The sequence below is a fragment of the Trichechus manatus genome, unplaced genomic scaffold, assembly GCF_000243295.1.
Source record: "Trichechus manatus latirostris isolate Lorelei unplaced genomic scaffold, TriManLat1.0 scaffold00055, whole genome shotgun sequence".
Taxonomy (NCBI): Eukaryota; Metazoa; Chordata; class Mammalia; order Sirenia; family Trichechidae; genus Trichechus; species Trichechus manatus.
The window spans coordinates 12,109,247-12,124,723 of NW_004443991.1; the positions used below are offsets into that span (position 1 = coordinate 12,109,247).

Sequence of the window (15,477 nt, forward strand, 5' to 3'; positions counted from 1 at the left end):
AAGAACCAGCTTTTGGTCTTGTTAACTCTTTCAATTGTTTTTCTATTCTCTATTTCATTTAATTCTGCTCTAATTCTTATTATTTCCTTTCTTCTGGCACCTGAGGGCTTCATTTACTACTCTCTTTCTACTTGTTCCAGTTGTAGGGTTAATGTTTTGATTATGGCCCTTTCTTCCTTTTGGATATGTGCATTTATTGCTATAACCAGTTGATGCATTTTAGATGGTCGCTAGCTAGCTTTTAAAACTCCGCATGCGACTCACCAAAGTGGGATGCAGAACATTTTCTTAAAAAACTTTGTTATGCCAATTGACCTAGATGTCCCCTGAAGGCATGGTCCCCAGACCTCTGCCTCTGCTACTCTGTCCCTCAAAATGTTTGATTGTATTCAGGAAACTTCTTAGCTTTGGTTTAGTTCTGTTGTGCTGACTTCCCCTGTAGTGTGTGCTGTCCTTCCCTTCCCTAAGATAATTCTTGTCTACTTTCTAGTTAGTGAATACCTCTCTCCCTACCTCCCCATACTTGTACCCATCAAAGAATGTTTTCGTCTGTGTTTAAACATTTTCTTGAGTTCTTAAAATAGTGGTCATATGCAGTATTTGTCATTTTGTGACTGACTAAATTCACTCAGCATAATACCTTCCAGATTTTAGTGGGGATTTTTTTGAAGTACAAATTCAGTTTCTTTAAGAGATAGGATAGTTAAGGTTATCTTTTTTTTTTTTTTTTTTTGGTGAACTTAGGTAGTTTGCATTTTTCAAGGAATTTGTCAATTTCATCCAAGTTACCACATTTATTGGCATAAAGTTATTCATAACATTGCCATATTACCCTTGAATATCCATAGGATCTGTGGCGATGCCACCTTCTTCATTCTGATGTTGACTATTATTATCTTTTCTCTTTTTTTCTTGATCAGTCTGGCCAGAGGCTTATCAGTTTTGTTGATATTTTCAAAGACCCAGCTTTTGATTTCATTTATTTTCTCTAATGTTTCTCTGTCTTTAATTTCATTGATTTCTGAATTTAACTTAGTTTTTGCTTACTTCTGCTTGCTTCAGGTTTAATTTGTTCATCTTTTTCTATTTAATTGGTTTTCTGTAATCACTGTCTTAGCAATGGCCCGTATATTTTTTTTAAAATTTTTATTCAATTCAAAATGTTTTCCAATTTCATTTGTGATTTTTTTTAAACCAGAGAGTATTTAGAAATATATTGTTTAGTTGCCAAATAATATGTGAATATTTTAGCTATCTTTCCAGATATTGATTCCTAGGTTAATTTCCTTATGGTCACAAAACATAACTTCTATCATTAGAATATTTCAAAATTTGTAGGTGTTTGTTTTATCACCCATAATGCTACATTTTATGATGAATATCTCATTGCATTTGAAAAGAATCTGTATTCTGCTTTTGTAGAGTGGAGTGTTTTATACTCAGACCAGGTTGATTTATAGTTTTAAGTATTCTATTTTGTTGCTAATTATCTGTTTATTCTGTCAGTTACTGAAAGAGAAGTATTGAAGTCTCCTATATATTTTTTGGATTTGTCTATTTGTCTATGTATTTTGAAGCTGTTTTATAAGATGCTACATACACATTTAGGATTATCTTCTACTTGATGATTTGAGCCCTGTATTATTATTATGTAACATCCCTCATTATCACTCATAATATTCACTGTTCTTATGTCTCCTTTGTCTGATATGAATATAGCCTCTTGAGCTTTCTTTTGATTGGTGTTTGTCTGGAATACCTTTTGGTATCCATGTGCTTCAACCTACATAGTCTGCGTTTAAAGAGGGTTTCTAGAAGACAGCATAGGTCTTGCTTTTTTTCTTATATCCAATTTGACATTCTCTATCTGAGTGTTCATTCCATATAAATTTGCTGTAATTATTGATATGATTGGATTTAAATCTACCATCTTCCTGGTTGTTTCCGTTTCTCTGTCTCTTCTTTTTATTTTGGGTTTTTTTTTTCCTTCTTTTGGATTAATGAACCATTTTAATGATTCTGTTTCTCACCGGTATTGGCTTACTAGTTTTACCCTTTCTTTTAGTGATTGCTCTAGGATTTACAGTGTACACTTTTAACTTATCAAAGTCTATTTTCAAATAATATTATACTGTCGGCCCTCTGTATCCACGAGTTCCATATTCAACCAACTGCAGATTGAAAATATTCAAGAAAAAACAAAAGTTCAAAAAGCAAAACTTGAATTTGCCCCTTGCTGAGCACTCTGTTGAATCCCCATGAATGAAGTGATGTGTGGGCATCCCCTGCTGAAGCCTCCTGCCACTTCCAGATCCTCAGTCTGTCTCCAGCACTCGTTGTTTGAGCATCGTTCACCTCATGTCTTGACTTTATTCCCTAAACAGTATAGTATAACAAGTATTCACATAGCATTTACATTGTATTAGGTATTATAAGTGATCTAATCTAGAGATGATTTAAAGTGTACAGGAGGATGTGCGTAGGTTATATGCAAATACTACGCCATTTTATTTCAGGGACTTGAGCATCCTCTGATTTTGGTATCTGTGGGGGATCCTGGAAGCAATCCCCCAAGGACTGAAGGACGACTGTACCTTTTTCTGCTTCCCATCTTTTGTGCCATTGTTGTCATACAAGTCTTTGGCAGTTTCTACCTGTTCAGATCCTTGAAGGCTGCAAGGTTTTACTAATCTAGATTTATTAAGAATTTCCCCTTTCAGCCTGGGCCAGGACCTGGGCCTGCCTGAAAGCAGAGGCTTTCCCAGCCCTTAGGTACCACTGTCCACCAGGCCTTGTCATGCAGAAGTTCTGGTCTGAGACAGCACAGGCTGAGATATTGGGGGCAGCCACCATCAAGAAATCCCTCTTAGGTACCAGAACTCGCTTGCCAGCATGGATTCCTCAAGTTGGGACTGCATAACTAAAGCAGTTGCAGGTTTATTATTTTTACAGCTTTTTTCCTGAAAATGATTTGTAATTCTATGTGCAGCACTTTGCCCTGACTGAGATGTGTGCTCCACAATAAAAACCAAATCTAATATTAAAAAAATTTATGCATATTTTATAAATCACATAGAAGTGTAGTTTAATTTTTCGTGTTTTGAGCTTTATATACATGGAAACATTTGCGTTTTTTTTTTTTTATACCATTTTAAACTATTCATTGTGTTTGTGTGATTTCATTCTCACTATTATATATAGTTGTAGTTCTTTCATTTCACTGTTGTAATTTTATTGTGTGACTATACTTGCTTTATTTTATTCTGCTACTGAAAGATATTTGGGTTTTTTCTAATTTGGAGCTATAGCAAGCAGTACTACTACAAACATTCTTGTACATGTCTTCAGGTGTATATTTCTACAATATCTTCCAGAATATATACCTAGGAGTGAAATTGCTAGGTCATATATGCATATCTTGAACTTCGCTAGATTTTGTTAAACTGTTTTTCATAGTAATTTTTACTAATTCATACTCTCACAAATGGAGTTCCTTTTATTGGTATCTCTGCCAATACTTTGTATTGTTGGTGTTTTTAATTTTTTCTAACATAGTGGTTGGTGAGCAGTGTTACAGAGGTGCTGGAGACAAGATCAGTTAACAACAACAAAAGGCAACACCTCTGCACTCCTTAAATTTACATTCTAGTGGTAGTGTTATATAATCTTGTTGTGGTCCTCGTTTTTAGTGGGAGGGTTCGTTGTTTTTTTCATCTGTTTTATGTTAAATTTCTTTTATGGTATTAAGTCTACTTAGTAAATTGTGCTATTTTTTTTTCCTTAGTTTTTTCCTAATTGTATCATTGTATTGGGATGTTATGCTTATTTCTTTTTTCTTTTTTTTATTGTACTTTAGATGAATGTTTACAGAACAAATAGTTTCTCATTAAACGGTTAGTACACATATTGTTTTATGATAATGGTTAACAACTCCACGACACGTCAACACTGTCCCTTCTCAACCTTGGGTTCTCTATTACCAGCTTTCCTGTCTGCTCCTGCCTTCTAGTCCTTGTCCCTGGACTGTTGTGCCCCATTAGTCTTGTTTTGTTTTATGGGGCTGTCTAATCTTTGGTTGAATGGTGAACCTTGGGAGTGACTTCATTAATGAGCTACAAGGGTGTCCAGGGTCCATGCTCTCGGGTTTCTTCTCTCTCTGTCAGGCCAGTAAATCGGTCTTTTTTTGTGAGTTAGAATTTTGTTCTACATTTTTCTCCAGCTCTGCCTAGGACCCTCTGTTGTGATCCCGGTCAGAACAGTCAGTGGGTGGTAGCTGGGCATTATCTAGTTTGTACTGGACTCAGTCTGGTGGAGGCCTTGGTAGTTGCGGTCCATTAGTCCTTTGGACTAATCTTTTCCTTGTCTCTTGTTTTCTTCATTCTCCCTTGTTCCCTAAGGGGTGAGACCAGTGGCGTATCTTAAATGGCTGCTCACAAGCTTTTAAGACCCCAGACGCTACTCACCAAGGTAGAATGTAGAACATTGTCTTTATAAACTGTTATGCCAGTTGAGCTAGATGTTCCCCGAGACCATGGTCCCCACAGCCTTTTGCCCAGCAATTTAGTCCCTCAGGGAGTTTGGATGTGTCTATGGAACTTCCATGACCTTTCCTTGTACAAGTTGTGCTGGCTTCCGCAGTATTGTGCGCTGTCTTACCCTTCACCAAAGTTATCACTTATCTCTTGTCTATTTAGTATTCCCCCAACCCCTCCCATCCCTCATAACCGACAGATTGTTTCTTTTTATGTGTAAACTTCTTCATGAGTTTTTACAGTAGAGGTCTCATACAGTATTTGTCGTTTTGTGATTGACTTATTTCACTCAGCATAATGTCCTCCAGTTTCATCCATGTTATGAGATGCTTCACAGATTCATCATTGTTCTTTATCGTTGGGTAGTACTCCATTGTGTGTATGTACCATAGTTTGTTTATCCATTCATCTGTTGATGGGCATGCTTATTTGTTTTCTTTTCTTTCTTTCTCTTTTTAATCACTGGTTGTTGAATAAGTTGGTTTTTTTCTTTTTTTTTTAAATAGCTACTGGCAAGAAAATTCTGTGATGGGGACAGGACATGAGGAGTTTCAGGTTTGCTGCTTTTTACAACGTAAAGGTTCCTTTTTTTTTTTTTTTCCCGTTACCACACAGCCTTCTTACAAAAGTAGCTCCTTGTGTGATTCTGTTTGTAAATCTGCCTCCTTTGCCTCTCTGGGTGCTTCTCCTGCCAGCCTAGCTCATCTGTATTCCTAACCCTCTAACCTTCACTTTCTGAGATCTGGGACTTCTTTCCAAGGCTTCTCATGCCTGTTTCCTCCAGGAAGTCCTGCTCCATCTGAGTGCTCCTGCAGCCTGTAGAGCGCGTATGAATCTAGCAGTTATAAAACCAGATCAAGAAGCCAGTTGCCGTCAAGTTGATTCTGCCTTATGGTGACTATATGTTGCAGAGTAGAACAGCTCCACAGGGTTTTCAAGACTGTGACCTTTTAGAAGCAGATCACCAGGCCTTTCTTCTGAGATGCCTCTGGGTGGATTCAAACCACCAACCTTTTGACTAATAGTTGAGTGCTTAACCATTTGCACCACCCAGGGACTCCACTAGCAATTATACCAGCTTCTTAATACCAGTGAAAACAACAACATGGAGTTTCATTGTTTGTAGTTTTTCTGTTTTTTCTCCATTTACTTTTGAATTATTTCAAATAATAATTTGGAGATAGAAAATGCTGATTTACTTAGCTATGCTGATACCAGAAATCTTAACTTATCTTGGTTATTTTAACTATAACTTAATTTTTTTCTACTTGCAGTTATAAAAAATTTATATCTCTGAAAAGAGTCGATACTGATATAAGGCCGAAGATCAGTTTAAATTTTAATACGAAAGGTATTATTTTATTTTTATACGTCTCGTATTGAAAACTACATTAACACGTGTGACTTCCTCTGTAAAGTATAATGCCATTAACAACCACGTCTTTATTTGTATTTGTCATGTACTGGGGTTGGGTTAACGCGAGCAAGCAGCACTTGGGGCAGGCAGGAACCCACAGACAGAAAGGTCAGCTGGTATTTCACAGTGCATTGGCATCCTGGAGAGAGGCATGCTATGTCTGGTGCATAACTAGAACTCACAGTGAGACTGGTTTCAGCAGAGCTTCCCTACCAACCCCTCCTCTCTTGTTAAGGAAGCGTGAGAAAAGCCTTACATGGAAAAAATGAACATTTTGGTCTCAGGGCCAACTAGCCTAACCTTAGGTGCTATCTCTTTAGGGACATGCTAGAAAATGTCAGCTGCTCAGAGCTTGGAGGCCTTAGGGGCTCTGGTCTCATGGAAGGGTAGTTTGGGGCAGTGCTTCTTGCTAGGGGGAATGGATGTCCCTGATCCCAGCAAGCTCCTTACTTGGCAATCCAATGAAAGCTCCCTGAGTCATTTCCTTATCTCCATACTGTATGTCATATAAAACAAGTAAGAATATTAATATAAAAATCTCAATTGAAACAGAATCATGAAGGATAAAATAAAACTGCTTTTTATGATGAACACATAATTTGATATTTTTCTCATAAAAAAATACCATCAAATACCAAATTCTAGCTGCTTGCTAATATATCTCAGTCTACTCTCCTCCTTTGGAAGTACTATTAAGTTAGAAGAATACCAAGTATTTCAGTCTTATGCCTTATTCCATTTCTTGATGAAATAGATATTTTATTTTTTGAGGGGTAAGAACATGAAGATCCGTGCTTCTCAAACTTTAATAAGCATTTGAATCATCTGATGGTTTCATTAAAATTCAGTTGCCATTAAGTACGTCGGGGGTAAGGCCAGAGATTTTACACTTCTAGCAGGTTCCTAGGTGTTCCATGAACTATACTTTGAGTAACAAGTCATCAGAACACTTTATGTTTCTTGCTATAGATCTTCACTGTCTAATAATAAAGTCACTAGCTATATGTGGCTGTCAAAATTTAAATTAATTAAAATTAAATAAAATAAAAAATTCAGTTCCTTAGACTAGCAATATGTCTAGTGCTAAATGGCTAGTGGACAGTGCCAACATAAAACATTTTCATCATCACAGGAAGTTCTGTTGACAGTGCCGATCAGGATAAAGTATAAATATCATTAAACACCAGTGGTTACCATTCTTGGCAAACTTCAGAATTTTCAAAGGCATACTACTTTGATGCCATTTGATTGCCAAAGCCCATTGACTTGAGCAAACCTTGGAAAGGCTTCTGTGGTGACTAGTCTTTGTGGTTAGTTTTGCTTGGAGAAACCTACTGTTTTTGTCTGGGTTTTTAACAGCGAGCCAGACAGCAGTGTGCTTTGTTGTGCACTGGCTATGCCAAAGCACACATTCTTGAATGTACTTCATTCTTTCGGAATAGTCCCTGGCCTACAGGAGCTAAGGATGTAATGAGAGAAACTACATTAAAAAAGAGGATTAATTCATAATGTCTTGACTTTTCAAAATTTATTTTCAGATGAAATGCCTATCTTCAAACTTGATTATAATTATTTCTATCATCTGCTTCAAATAATTATTATTTCTGGTACTGACATTGTCCGGCAAATATTTGATGAGGCTATGCCACCATCTCTTTTGAAAAAAGAGCTTCTTATACACAAGAATGTGCTGGAGCCCTTCTACAACCATCTTTGGACCAATCACCCTTTGGGTGGAGCATGGCATCTGCTTTATCCCCCAAACAAGGAGCTACCACAGTCCAAACAGTTTGACTTATACCTCCTGTTAGCTCTGATAAAACATTTGAATGTATTTCCTGCACCCCAAAAAGGCTGGAATATGGAGCCACCTTCTTCTGACCTCTCTAAGTCTGCAGACATCCTGAGGCTGTGCAGACACAGAGATGTCCTCCTTAGTGAGGTTTTGATGAACGGCCTCAGCGAGTCACAGTTCAATTCAACTTGGAAAGAAGTTTCAGAAATTCTTCTTCGTCTTGGGATGAAGCAAGAGGATATTGACAAAGTGAAAGAGAATCCCGTTGAGAATATCTCCCTCGATTACCACCAGCTGTCCGTCTACCTAGGCATCCCTGTACCAGAAATCATCCAGAGGATGTTATCCTGCTATCGACAAGGTACAAGATACTTCTTTACTTCAGGCAGTAAAGATTTACTGAGTGTCTGCTAGGTGCCCAGCACAGTGCTGAGGGCAGGGGATTCAGTGAGCTCACATTCTCGGGAGGATGGGCTCATCGAGAGGCTAATAGAAGATATAATGCTCGAGATTTTTCCAGAATGCCATGGGGAGTCCTAGCATAAGGGAATCTGGAAGAGTTTTCTGGAGAATATAATATTTAAGGATTTCTGAAATAGCATATAGAAGCTGGCTAGGTGAGGAAGAGGGGAAGGATGTTTCAGAGGGAGACAAAAATGAAGGCATACAACAAAAACATGCACTGTAGTGCAGGGAGCTGACACGTTTGGGATTACTGAGGCTAGAGCAGGAGAGAGTTCATAGACAGAATACATAAAGAGGATTTCTCTTGCCATGCTCAGGAGTTTGTGTTTTCCGAAAGAAAATATTGATGATTTTTAGGTAGAGGAGTTTTATCGTTTCTCAAAAACTAAGGATACCTAAATACAAGAACCTAAGTTCAAGGATGTACTTTTAGACACAGTGGGTGTATGTTTCTCCTCCTTTTAACCAAAAGCTTGAGGTTTAATTTAGACTTTTGCCAGCTATACACTGGCTGTAATTAAAAAAAAGAAGAAAAGTAATGTCAGTACAAGTGTTTGAGTGCAGTGGTATTCGTGTTGTTGTTAGGTGCTATCGAGTCAGTTGCGACTCATAGCAATCCTGTGTACAACAGAAGGAAACACTGCCTGGTCCTGCGCCATCCTCACAATCATTATGCTTGCATCCATTGTTGCAGCGACTGTGTCAGTCCATCTAGTTGAGGGTCTTCCTCTTTTTTGCTGTGCTATTCTTAGACCTTGTCAATTGATGTAGGAAAGAGTTCAGACCTTCTGTCCCACATCTGGGGTGAGCTTCTCATCTCTCCTGGTAGAAAATGGAGTTCAGGGCGTGCCAACATTACTGAAAGCTTTGTTGTGCTATTCTAGGTGACTTTTCCTGGTCCCAAGTTTTTATTATTCATACTATGAAATGAGCAACTGATGGCTACAACCTTCCAAGTATCCAGTAATTGTTGAACTGGTTCACATTTTTCTCAGAGACAATTACTAGGTCCCAATCTCAGTCCTCTTACAAAAACTTTGGGATACCATGCTAATTTTTTTTAAGGCAACATGTAAAAAAAAATTGGCGTAGCAGAGCTTATGAAAATACCGCGGAGGGGGCTGTGGTTGGCAAGCAGATGTAGAAGGTGTGCATTATTTGCGTAAAAATATGGTAGTAAGAATTTGCTATTTGGTTTAAAGTGTTTATGTTTTAGGCATTATCTATTATGAACCATAAAATTTTATTTTTCTTTCTCTAATCTTGGTTGTGTAACCTTTATATTACAATCTAAAGATTGTGTCTGTCTAAACTGGATTGATGAATGAAGCTGGTTATTTTTACAGTTATAATTGGTACAGTATAAAGTTCTGATTTTTCTTAGTCCCACCCAGATATTTGATGGTTGCATTTGCAACTGTATATCTAAATGTTTTCTTTATGTGCCATAGGAATTGCTCTGCAGTCAATAACAGGCTGTCAATGTAAGTATATTTAAAAACAAAATGTCAAAGTGACCTTTTAACTTGGAATACCTAAGGGACACCTGTGGGATTTTTGCTTGGTCAGATAAATTGTAACTGTTAAAATCTTGGAAAATTGTGTGGTTAAATTACTGCTGGTCAGCTGAACCTCATGTGAACCTTCCTCTGCCCTCTGAGTGTGTGCCCTGGGGCTCACCAAGGATAGTGCTCTGACCTCTGGACCCACAGGACACTTCAGCAGGCAAAATCTACCTGCTTGTTCTGCCTGCCCATTTGTGCTGCTGCTCAGCTTGTGTCACTTTTATCTGGTTAACTAAACATTGCTATAGCTATATATTTTTTTCCAAGTAGTAAGCTATTTTTATTTTAAATTTCCATTTTTGTGCTCTTGTTTTTTAAAAAATATAATTCAGATCCTAACATTAAAATTACACTTAAGAAAACAACGCTGGTTTTTTTGTTTGGTGTTGAATTTTGCACCATCTGTGGCCATCAGACAAAGTCCTCGAGTTTTGAGTCCTGAGTCTCAGGGCAACATTAAGGAGCATGGTGTCAAAGATGAGGTCAAGTAATAGGGAGCTGATCCCCTTTCACAGTTTCGATTGTAAAAAAGAAGAAAAAAGGAAAAAAAATAAGTCTTCTATCTCCTTTTCTTTGTTTCAGATTTATGTCCTAAAATAATACTAGTTGCAGTATTAATAGAGTCAATTTCAAGACACTCAAGAACTTAGTATTTAGAGAGTATTCAAATTCTTATGTTCATATGATACCAGTAAGATATCTTAGCATTCAGGCTCATACTGATTGGTTCCAGGCTAGTATACATACTTCTTATTTGATCATTGACTAATTGGCATTACATTTTCATCTAGTAATTGAACAGAATAAGATGTTTTCTATTTTTATTTCTGGGATAGTGTTTTTTGTTGGGTAAACATTTATAATAATGATAAGAGGTGGAAATTGCTTGCATCCAAATTTTGAGTGTTTTGTGTTTAATATTTAGGTATTGAAATAGAAGAGTTACAGAGTGAGAAAGCAGAACCAAGTCCACCTCTCATGGAGTACAATATAAATATGAATTCAGATGCTGATATACAGTTAGTAGAAATGAATAAAGATGTGGCATCGATACCCAGTGACTCTTCAACAGAATCTATGAAAGATCTCCAGGAAGTACAAACTTTCATTAATGTTTGAATTAGAAAAGCTCAGTCGAGGCCTTTATTTTGTTGCAGGCGCTGTACTTAAACATCCCAGACAATCTTTGCTTATATTTATCATAGTGTTCATGCAGAACTTGAATTTGAATGGTTCTCTCCACAGTACTTCCATAATCTTTCCTGCTGTGACCATTTATTCTGCCATCATTTATTGAACACTTACTATAGGCCAGGCACTGTGTTAGATTTCTGAACACACTTCATCTTCCTGAGCCGTGAGAGTGGGTGTGGGAGGAGAACAGAAGAAGGCATAGAGAGGAATAGAAGGAGATAGAAGGGAAGAGAAAACTGAGGTAATTTCAGTGTCATTTGCTCAGAAGAGAATTAAAATCATCATGGGTGGGATCTCAGTATTTCTTTACAGATCTAAGTTGTAATTGTTATTATATTGTCACTAAATTCTTCTTAGGCTTAATGATTCATCTTATAAAAATGAGTATGATTTTTTTAAATCTTCCTCCTTCTTTACTCATGCATGCATGTGTACATGTGAGGATCTGGGAGCACTCTCTCAGCAGCCCGCTTATTGGTGTTAGCTGTTACTCCTTTATACATCAGTGATTTCTCAAGGGCAGAAGACAGAGATCAAAATGAAAATAATTAAAGTGAAAATAACTGATTCCATAGAATCCAGGAAGAAAATATGATATCTAATATTAGAAGACAAAGGTCTCAGTAGTTAGAAAAAATATGTTTTCTAAAATAACCCTTTATACAGTTTGAATTGCATATTAAATGAATGATTTATTTCTTCCCTAACAGGTTAGGAGTAAACCAAAGAAAAAGAAAAAGACTAAGAGTAAAAAGGTAAGAAACTGTATGAGTATTACAATAGAGGGATATCAGATTATGAATACCTAAATTGAATACATGGATTCACTGTTAGAATTTAAGATTAATCCAGGTAGACGTATAGCGTAAATGCCTTATAAGTGCCAGTAACTTGTTGAATATATGATTATAGAGAAGTCTAAGTATGTTAGATCTGAATGATTTAAACTTACTGTGCCATTCTTTACTTCCCTAAATTATAATTTATGCATTTGAATACACAGTGAACCCTGTGAGAGCCGGAAGTCTATGGGACTGCCTTGTTTTTCCAGGTCTCGCAAGTTTTCGCCTTTGACAGGGTGCAGTCACCACTTTTCTGTCACTATCTATTTAGTGGAAGATATTTGAGTTTTCCTTCTCTGACAGGTTTCTGCATTTTTTGCAGGTTTTACTGTGCAAATAAAGACACTGAAATTTCAGTAAAATCGGCATACCACTTTCATTTTAAAAATGCATACTCTGTTTTAATAACAGCTTCTTTTTCTCATATCTCCACTGATATGTTCAGAAGCATTTTTCAAAACCTTAGGTAATCTTAATATTCTTCTTTATACCTGAGAGTCTGCCAGTAAAGTAATACTGTACAAAAAAGGTATACAATTAAGAAGTCACCTTCATTTTCTCTTCCTTGATTTTTGCCAGTTGAAAAATGAGCAAGTTACTATCTGTAGCAAAGATTTAGCAAAATGTCTCTTAGTTGCTTAGAAAAGTACAAGAGATGCCAGAAGTCTTTTTTTAAAATCAAGCACGTGGGCTAATCATTATGCTATGCAAAATTTGTGGTGAAAAAAAAGTAAGTTTTGTGGCCTGAAACATATATTTAAGATCTAGATATACTCTGTATATTATATTATAAACTGAGTCAGACTATTTACCCAACTACAATCTGACCAACCCATGTATTAGTCATTTGGAAGTATGCATGAATTTTAATCATAAATGAAATGAAAGATGAATTTTAAAAATACTGATATCAAGAACAAAATAAGGATTATTTATACTCTAATCTGATAAAAAAATCATACCATTTTCATGTTTATTATCATAACCATCATTTACTGTAACTTACTATTTCAATCAAAAGTTACTTTGAAAATTAAATTTTATTTTTAAAAGACATGAGTATAAAGATTGTTTCTTACTTTTGGATAGTTCTTGTCTGATAAAACACAGCCTGTTTGGTCAAGTTAGCTGATATTTTTTATTCTTGCCAAAACATAATGAAGTCCCACGTCTAATACTACATAAAGCTGGCCAGGTAAATCATAGAATGTCAGACCATGAAAGTGCATTCCAAGTCTATGTAGTGTGCCATGGCTATTTCACCTTTACTTCCAAAAAATGAAAGATGGTAATACTCAGATTCTCAATTTTGGTTAAGTGGAAAGCCCTATTTCTAGGTCAAATTGAAATTAAACAAAAAAAACCACAACTAGAAATAAATGTAAACACCACTCAAAAATTCATACTGCTAGTAACATTATCAACTTGTTGTTAAATGTCAGCAAGCGTTTGGGTTTTTTTTTTTCCCTTGTTTCTTTTAGCATCCTAAGTTTTCCTCCAATTTATTTCATTAAAAGAGGTTGAAATACTTTTGAAAATAAGAAAATTTTAGCAAGATGAAATTTGGACATTAGAAGAGAGATTTTGTATCTTATATCTTTTGTCAAAAATTTAACGTGTAGAACCTAAAAAATGCTAAAATTTGTGCATATGATTATTTCATAGAGAATAATATGACTCATATACTCAATTACTGTTATGATAGATGCAAAGAATTATCTAATTATAGTGTAATCAACCAGTTTAAAAAGTTAAGTCAATCAGATCATCTAATCAAGATTTTTCCTCATGAAAAATTCCAGCATATAAAAATTTGTTTGTGTATGTAGAGTGATGACAAAGTCCATCAAGTTATGTCTTCTGTTAATTATTTGTTTTACAACATCTCTACCTAACACTAGTTGTAGTCCTAAAAACTTCTATGGAAAACATGAAGAAAAGGTAAAATTTGTGTAGCAAATAAAGGGGACAGTATAGATAACTTCTAACTAGCATGTAGAAGTTAGAGACATGTAGCTACTCTTATCTGCTCAGTTTCTTCAGTTAGGTATTTCAGTATTTAATATTTAGCTTCTAACATATTCAAGTTGTAAATAACTCTTTTTGTGGCTAATTAGACTTCTCCAAGGGGAATTAAGGGTTAGTAATAGAAAAGGGAGGTAAAGCAGATAGGTAGAAGAGTAGAAGACTTTTCTAATGAAGTGTTGGGGAAAAAAACAAGATGACAGGAAGTAAATCCAGGCCTTCAAATTGGGTGGCCTCTTTAAAGGAGGGAGGTTGCTGAGATGCCAGTAAGAGAGGCTGATACCTGCTTTGGCATAAAGTTTTCATGGGAAGAACTAAAAAGGAGTTTTAAAAATACTTAATCAACTACACTAGATACGTTCATTATGAACAACCAGAATTCTTTTCAACTCAGGTATATCCAAGTGTACTAACAGGTAGGAGTCAGTAATTCTAAATCATAGGATCAAATTTACAATGGACGTTGAGCATAAGATCAAACATTGAAACATGAAAATCCTCTTAGTATACAGACAATAAAGCAAAACAAATTTACAAGTCCATTATTGAATCCATTATTGAAAAGAGACTTTTAAGTTTCTTGGAAGCAAGGGATGGAAGTAGAAATTAATACTGTAATACAGGCAGTCTAGGGGCTACAAAAGAGTTCCGTTCCTAAGTCTGTCTTTAAGTTGAATTTGTACATAAATCAGAATAGTTAGGTGTGGTTCGTATGTAATCTCAGGTAATCAAATATTTGTCTTAGTATATAGCATATAGTGAACCTTTCTATGCATAAAAAACATTAAGGAAACACTTCCAGATACACTAAAACATCTTTAAAATAATAATACAGTAAAAAATAATAATGTTTTGATGTGTGTCACCAAGTAGTGCCCATTTGTTATTACGGACCGTTGTATTTGCCTCGAATTTTTAATATAATAGGCTTTATGGGGGTTGGCTCATAACTGCAGGTTGTACGTAAGTTGGAGGTTCATAATCTGGGACCACCTGTACTATTGATTTAAAATGTGTTAATTGTCATTGGTATTACTTTATTTAGCATGTTGTCTTTATAGTTTGATATTAATGAACATAAAATCTAAGGTTTTTAAAATTTTTCCTTGTAATCTCCTTAACACTTCTTTTTCTATAAGATTCTTCATGTCTCAGACTTTCTTCTTATGTGTAGGTTTTCAGGAGCCTTTGTGTTAGTGTGGGGTACTGTGAATGGGAATTGCATACATATTGTCTTGAGATATTTCAGTAGGTCCACACTCAAACCCAATACTCACCTTAATATCTGAATCAGTGATTTTTTTAAAGTTATGAGTCGTGACTCTGTAAAACCAAAAAACCCTGTTGCCATCAAGTTGATTCCGACTCATAGCCACCCTATAGGACAGAGTAGAACTGCCCCATAGGGTTTCCAAGGAGTAGCTGGTGAATTCAAACTGCTGATGTTTTGGTTGTATATATATACACGCATACATACAGCTGTAAAATATATCTCTTCCTTGGTTTGAGGTAAAAAGTTTGGGGAAGACTGCACTGACTGCAGCCCAATCACTATGCTGTGCTAATCTAGTTGGTTATAAATTACTAATTCTTTATGCTCTTTTTCAGAATAAAGAATCAAATGAAGAGCAAGCGTAAGTGC

General features: G+C 35.9%; 1 protein-coding gene across 1 annotated transcript in view; it reads left to right on the top strand.

The window, feature by feature from the left end:
* Positions 1–15,477, top strand: part of DZIP3 (DAZ interacting zinc finger protein 3) — a 99,064-nt gene that overhangs the window by 57,942 nt on the left and 25,645 nt on the right. Inside the window, 6 exon segments of the mRNA XM_004378161.2 lie at positions 5,807–5,883; positions 7,488–8,105; positions 9,661–9,693; positions 10,700–10,869; positions 11,679–11,723; positions 15,444–15,469. Of these exon segments, the coding sequence (XP_004378218.1) occupies positions 5,807–5,883; positions 7,488–8,105; positions 9,661–9,693; positions 10,700–10,869; positions 11,679–11,723; positions 15,444–15,469 (969 nt within the window).